Source organism: Engraulis encrasicolus, chromosome 16 (genome assembly GCF_034702125.1).
Source record: "Engraulis encrasicolus isolate BLACKSEA-1 chromosome 16, IST_EnEncr_1.0, whole genome shotgun sequence".
Taxonomy (NCBI): domain Eukaryota; kingdom Metazoa; phylum Chordata; class Actinopteri; order Clupeiformes; family Engraulidae; genus Engraulis; species Engraulis encrasicolus.
This window is the reverse complement of record NC_085872.1, coordinates 20,154,360-20,161,859: the sequence shown is the minus strand read 5'-3', so window position 1 is coordinate 20,161,859 and position 7,500 is coordinate 20,154,360. Positions and strand designations below refer to the sequence as shown.

Genomic DNA, 7,500 nt, shown 5'->3' with positions numbered 1-7,500 from the left:
ATAGTGCTACCCATGCAAAATTCAATCTGATGCTCGGAAAAGAAAATAGCTTGGAAAAAAAACGAGCATTCCACTCTTGATAAATGAAGGAGAGCTTGGACTTTATGAACAGTCTCAAAGTCAGACCTCGGATTTTTGTGTGGCTGGAGCGCTCAGAGGGGCAGGTCAGGTGGCAAAATGTACCCTTCATCATTTGCATGGTGTATTTGAGAGTGGAAATAGTAAGTAGTAGTGACATCAAAAGTAAACGTGTTTGGAAAGCAACATGCTAACGTGCTGTACAGTAGTTCTGTTTATTAGTTTCCCTCAGCAAATACAGCAACTCGGCTATATAATCATCTTTTAGTGATGACGTGCGATTTTACAACAAATCTATCCTTCAACCCCAAGTCCAATAAAACCTGACTTTTCCTGTGTTCTCCCAAATGAAATGTGAAATATGAATATGTGACAGTGAAATGTCAGGCAACACCACAGGGACACAACATCATACTGTATATACAGTGTATACCACTGGGGATGGTATATGCGTCAACATTGCGTCAACAGTCTCCAACTGGACGTCATATGCAAACGAGGTCTTCCTACACAGTCCACCACTCAGGGCTCGAACTCACAACCTTCCAGTCAACGCTCCAGCTTAGCATGGTAGGCATAGGTATGATAAGTGAATTAGTGAATGGTCACTGATCATCTGTTTTGAAGGTGCAGGATTTAGTCGAATTATCTGACAAAAAAGGAGACAATCCGCACACTTCAAGTCTTCTTTGGTGCAAGGCTTTACTGAACTTGCAAACTCTCAGTGCTAGACCTTCATCAGGCAAAGCCTTGCACAAAAAAGACTTGAAGTGTGCAGATTGTCTCCTCTTTTGTCAGGTGTAGGTATGATACCACTGAGATAAAGGTGTAGGCTATTGTTTATCAACAGGGGCTTTTGAAGAGCCCTTGGGGGGCGTTGATAGAAAGACAGCTGAGAAAGGGGCACCCAATCACATATGAGGGTTGTTGGGAATACCCATTCAAAGTAATTGTAGTAAGTGGGGAGGGAGGATACAGGAGAGATGGGGAGGAGGGAGATCCTGCGATCCAGTAGTGGTCCAGTCTGTCTTACCTCTGTGACGTTTTCTTGTACTTCCTCCTGAAAGAAAAAGCAACAAGCAGGACAGGTTAAACTTTCATCCATTAAAACAAGCAGGACAAGTTAAACTTTACTCTCACAACTTTAAGTACACTCACACACATAATACACACACACACATAATACACACACACACACACACACACACACACACACACACACACACACACACACACACACACACACACACACACACACACACACACACACACACACACACACACACACACACACACACACACACACACACACACACACACACACACACACACACACACAAACACTCATTCCACTGACAGAGACTTGCAGAGGGAGATTTTTAACCCTTTGAGGAGTACCATCTCAAATACGGTATGTGATTAGAATTTTGCCAGAATTTTGGGTTTTCATTATGATGTCACAAGGACTTTCCAAGATTCTTAACACAGAGTTTAAAGTGTATATCTCAGGTTAATTTTTATTCAAAATAATGGACTTCCTTTGATAGTTCTACCACTTGAACAATTATCCATCATTTTTTTCATGCAACAGGACATCAGAAAATGAAATATAATGAGGAAAAGTGTGTATTTTCAGTAACATGTTCAAAGAATTCTAATCTATTGTGTGACGTCAGGCGAGGCCATTCAGTAGCCCGCAGTAGCGGTAGCCCTGCATTCTGTACGGTGTGTGATTGAATTATGCCGTACGGGTATGAAATAAATATCATTGGCAATATTATATCATGACCGCTACAGGGTGCCATGTGACCGTGAGGCAGTAAAATCCAGTGTTCGAACTATGCCAAAAAAAATGGGGGGGCAGGGGTTAACGATTGCGCTTGCCTCAAAGTGCGAGTCTCGAAATCTTGAATTTGGAGAAGTAGGCCTAGGCCTACCATGTGATTGCAAATTTCAAGTAGGCCTACACTACAAATTACCAGACATTGTTAGTATCAACCTTTAGTAGGTCTATCACGCCATTTCAGCATCATGTCCAAGTGGGAAAGAATGTAAACAGCGACAAATAATAAATAAATAAAACCGTTTGGGTGAATCATTCGCTCCAAGCTTTTTAACGGCAAGGTGCAAAGCAGTCGGCTGCATTGTAAGAGTGCCAGAGATTACCAAATTCAAACGACTGCAAAGCAATCTGTCTGGGTAAAGCGGAAAGCACCTGTGCGGTCCACACGGCCGTCAGCAGAAAACGAATGAACCTCCCTTGCAATACGTCCGAGAACATCAGTAGGCTACGTCAAATGGCGCATTTGTCTACTTGTTTCGAGCACCAAGTTTCATTGTCATTGCCGCAAGTTTCTGACAAACCAAATAGTTGAGCTGCACAACGTGACACTATTATACACAACATGATGAAGCCCCCCCTCACGTTTGACATCCTTGGGTCGAAGTCTCATAAGGGGGTAAAGACCGTGAACATAGTGACACACACTTCACAGTGGTGTTGGTGAAAACGAAACGAAGTTGCCTCCCACGGCCCAAACACAAAATAATGCCGAAAATTGAATGCCCCCTCAGTTGTCCTGGCTAGGGCAACTGGCGCGTTATCACTGCTTCTTATTCAATGCAGCAGCACTTTCATTGTACTCGCGCTGCACTTGTCTCACAATGCAATCAGCTGCGTGCTCCGGGCCAAATAGTCAACTCTCCCACCTTGTGGACACAGAAGGGAACAATTTGAAGAACGCGTTTCAGACGGACGGACAGACATAGCCTACCCTTTTATAGAGATGCTGGGACGCATCTAAAACATGGATCCAACGCGCGTAGTAGGAAAATAGAGACTGAAAAGATACAACCAAAAGGCTCTACTCGAAGGCTCCAGCCAACGCTGTTGAAAGATTGTTTGCCTCTCTCCCTGGACATCTGAATGAGATGCTTTTATCAAACGTCATACCAAATCTACATTGGCCTATAGGCTAGTTTTGGTATTTATGTTTGATCTGGCGACTATTGTTGTTTTACTGTCTTGCTTGAATCGCTCTGTTTGGATTACTTGAAGACTTTCCATGGATTATCCTGCATCGTCTCAGTGCCGTGAGTAACCTGGAACATAAGTAGGCTACATCATCAGAGGTGAGCTTAGTCACTTTTGGCCGCGAGAGACTTGGAAGGCGCTACATTTGCGCCACACAACGTGGATTATTGAACCGGAAGACTTGATTTCTTCTATTGGATAATTTCGTTTGGTAGGCCTATAATTACGGACTGTGTAGTTTTTTTTGTGACACTCGGACTTTTTTTTTTTTTTCAAGGAGGTTAACCGAAATAGTCCCGCCGCCGCGTGGGTTACCTATGCTATTGATTTGTGATACGCATGTGGGTGACCTTTATTGAAGTTGCATGTAATTCTATAGAACAGTCAAAGGAAATTGAAAATGTGATTTTTACAACAGCGACATGACTCGGGTGGTATAGGCCTACTTTAGCCTACTGTTTTGCACCTTGTAAAAGTTTGACGCGATTTCAGTACCATGGACAGTCCCTCCCCAGTCGGGCGAACAGCACCACATTTTAGGCTACGCAGATCATTTCCCGTTTGTGCTGTTTGTAGGCCTAATTTAGGTAGCCTATTGCATTTAGCTGACACGATATTGGCAGTTCATTAAACATGATTAAAAGCAAGCCCAAAAATATGAAGGGACTAGTAAAAAAAAAGAAGCCCATGTCGCATAGTCTAGCCTAGGCCTATAGGTCCAAGCAGAATTTGCAACCCTGCATGAATAGCATTTCTACTAAAACTAGTTGGCCAAAAGTTACTAAATCATTTGGAAGTTGTTACAGTGCCCTGCATGAGAAAAGCCGCACGATTACAGTTGCGATTTCTATTATAGGCCTGCAGGCCACGGCCGTTATATCATTAGTGATCGTCACCTCGCCTATGTAAAATTCCAGGCAAATAAAATTAGAACGTTCACCCATGGCCTCGCCTGACGTAGTCGCCAGGTTACGGTTAAACCCACATTTGCCACAACAAACAACAAAAATCGTTGTTTAACATCGTTTTTGGAGGGACTTATATATGTGGATCATTTATTGAATACAGTGTGTACACATTGATCCAAAGTAGTGGTTAACCTGCGATATACACTTTAATGGGAGCTGTAGAGTGTTAAAGTGAAATTCTAGAATGACTGGGGAAAAAAATCCTAACTCCTCAAAGTGTCCAATGATGATAAACCACCTGACACACAGCAGTGAACAGAACTGAACTGAGCTGTGCTGAGCTGAGCTGAGCTGAGCTGTGCTGAGCGGAGTCCACCTCTATGTCATGTCACTGCTGACTGGTTCTGTATGCAGCAGGGGTACCCGTAAGGCACGGGGGCCGTTATCAACCACAGTGCCAGAGCAGCACAATCCGCCACAGTCGAAGCCTGGGAAGCCGATAAGCGGGGGACTAAGAGGTCAGTTGTCCTGGGCCCAGGGAAAGAGGGGGCCCAGTATTGGGTCCTCATTACATTGTATGTACTATTGGTCGGGGGGCCCTTTCAAATAACTTTGTCCTGGGCCCGGTAAAAGCTGTCAGCGGCCCTGGCCACAGCGGATGCACTGCACCGCACTGCACTGCGCTGAATCACGTTAATTAATCAGGTACATGCAATTGAGTGGAAAGCTTTGGTATATCACATCAGCAGTTTGGAAGGTGCAAATCCCTGGCGTCTATTAGGAATGCCGACAGAGAGAGCAAAGCAATTATGGTAGCAACAGCGGGGGGTGGGGGGTTTATTCAGGCTGTCTACCGCGGCGACACTTCCAGCAGTTACATCAAGTCTGTCTGACATTGTGCACAAGAGGAATTACCACAGCTTGTACCCTCTCGCTATCTTTCGCTCTTTACTCCCCTGCTCTCATTATTCCTCTCTCTCTTGCCACGCTCTCGTTCGTTCTTTCCTCTCCTCTCATTCTCCCTCAGTCTCTTGCCACCCTATCTTTCGCTCTCTCCTCCCCTCTCATTCTTCCTCTCTCTCTTGCCACGCGTTCTTTATGCTTTCTGAGAGATTACAAATACACACTGGAATAAAAATGGAAAGAGTGCTCGACAGCCACACACTACACACTGTATCTTACTCACACATTAAAATATCCTTTTTAAAGAAAAATGTACTCATGTTTGTTTGTTGTTGACTGATGTTGGTGACTACTACCCTCATGCAACAAGCATGTTCAACTGGGTAATCAACAGTAGTATTCTATAGACTATCTGACTAATGATATATGATGATGATGATGTATGCAGCCCCATTATGGGTCAGCTACAAAAACGAGACCCTGCACAAACTCCAAGCCGCATGTAATGACTGCCTGGTTTTGCTGAAAGCCTGGAGTAAGCCTGGCCTCTCTTGAGGAACCTAATGTTTAAGTTCATGTGTCATCTTGATAAGTCTGAAACATGTATTATGATGACTCTCACAAGCCCCAGATGCAGCTCTGTCCGATATCAATCATACTGTATCTGTGTAAGCATTGGTATGGCTGCCTTTTAAGACATGGGTATGGCTTCCTTTTAAGACAGAGGTATGGCTGCCTTTTCAGACAGGTATGGGGGGCAGCCGTGGCCTAGTGGTTAGAGAATTGAGCTGCGTCCCATTACTACCACTTCCACTCGTTTCTAGCCCTAACACTCGCTTTTGCGCGTTCCCGTGAAAGTGTAGGGTGTCCCGTTTCTTAGGGAGGCGAGTGAAAGTGCAAAAAATCCACTTAAAATTCCACTTCGACCGAGTGTGGGTAGGACCCCCCCTAACGGCCGAGTGAAAGAACACATTACCCAGAATGCTGTGCGTACCCCACCGGCAAAAGCAAAAACAAAAAAAACATGGCGTCCTAGCAGAGGGAACAGCGAATTCACTACTTGGAAATATATGGCCAATATTTGAATATTATTCGAAAATAAATAGTAAAACATATGAAAACAGACTATAAAGACAAAATAAAACCCCCTTACTTAAAAAACATCACGTTTTGTTCGCTGGTTGGCCTACATTAGTGTTCGCTAGTTAGCTTAGCACAATTAGCGGTAGCTAACGGTTGCTATGAACTTTGGAAAAGTTTGCTTCTGCCTAATAATTAGTCTAGACGGATTCAACATGAATTGGCTCCCTAAATTGCGGATTAAAGTCCACATTATGAGCCAGATCTCACTTCAGAGCAATATGGAGTTTGCTAATTAGCATGGCTTTAGCTTTTGGCACTGATGGCAGTGGTATTGGCTAGTAGCTTACCTTGCATTTGAGAAATCAGCAGATATTAAATGACTCACGAATAAATGCAGATTATATTCCTTTTTTACAAAAACACCAACAAAATGCAGATTTACAGTGTGCTTGTGAACGATTTATTGATAAATGCAGTGTCTTGTCCCATAGGGGCACAACACGAGTGGCTTCTTCCCTGGCTGCAAGTGTAAACAATGGGAGTGGACTGGATCCGGAAACTCCCTGACACTGGCCTTTCCTGTTGAAAATTACAAACGGTCCATTTGTATTTGCTGCGTAAATAAATATAATTTAATGGAACAGCAGGCATATTGGAGAAAGATCTTTTGTGAAAAATATGTGTACTTTAGTAGCTCTACGTCACCACCTGAAGTCTGTCCCAATCTGTAGGGGAACATTCGACTTCTCTTTATTCTCGAGGGAATGACTCGCTTTTTAATTTCACTCCAAAGGAGGTGAAGTTCAAGTGAAAGTGGAAGTGGTAGTAATGGGACGCAGCCTTGGTCTTTCGATCTAAGGGTTGCAGGTTCGAATCCCCCCTGACCTCTCCCTACATCTCCATCCATGGCTGAAGTGCCCTTAAGCAAGGCACCTAACCCCACATTGCTCCAGGGACTGTAACCAATACCCTAACAAATAATTGTAATCAAAGAAACTCGACAGAAGAACAATCTCTCGGGGAGATATGCATTGGCCACGGTGTAGTACGGGGGCGTTGCCTGAGGACACGAGTGGATTGGAAATTAACTCCCTTGCGCATGGTCATTGGTCAGTTGGTGCGATGGATACAATTTCCGTACTCCCTTGCGCATGGTCAGTGGGAGCGACACCATGGTGGATAATTTGTGGCCAAATTAACTGCAGCTGTTGGTCAGCAGTAATTGCTGGGGGTAATTAAGGACAGCTGACAAACATTCACGCTGTCCTATGACCTGTTCCACACTCCGACCCTCGCGGAAGTGGCATTGCATGCTTCCCTGATGCTTCCAATACTGACCGTAGAAGAAGAATAACATTTCCGTACTCCCCTCGCCATCATTTCGTACTACGCTACTACGAATAAATGAAAGCGTCAGCTAAGTGTAATGTAATGTAATGTAATGTAATGGCTGCCTTTTAAGACATATATGGCTGCCTTTTAAGACAGAGGTAT

At 44.1% G+C, this 7,500-nt stretch overlaps 1 protein-coding gene across 1 annotated transcript in view; it reads right to left on the bottom strand.

The window, feature by feature from the left end:
- pde1cb (phosphodiesterase 1C, calmodulin-dependent b) overlaps positions 1-7,500 on the bottom strand; it is a 142,433-nt gene that overhangs the window by 130,346 nt on the left and 4,587 nt on the right. Inside the window, exon 2 of the mRNA XM_063218970.1 lies at positions 1,112-1,138. Within this exon, the coding sequence (XP_063075040.1) occupies positions 1,112-1,138 (27 nt within the window). The remainder of the gene's footprint in view (positions 1-1,111; positions 1,139-7,500) is intronic.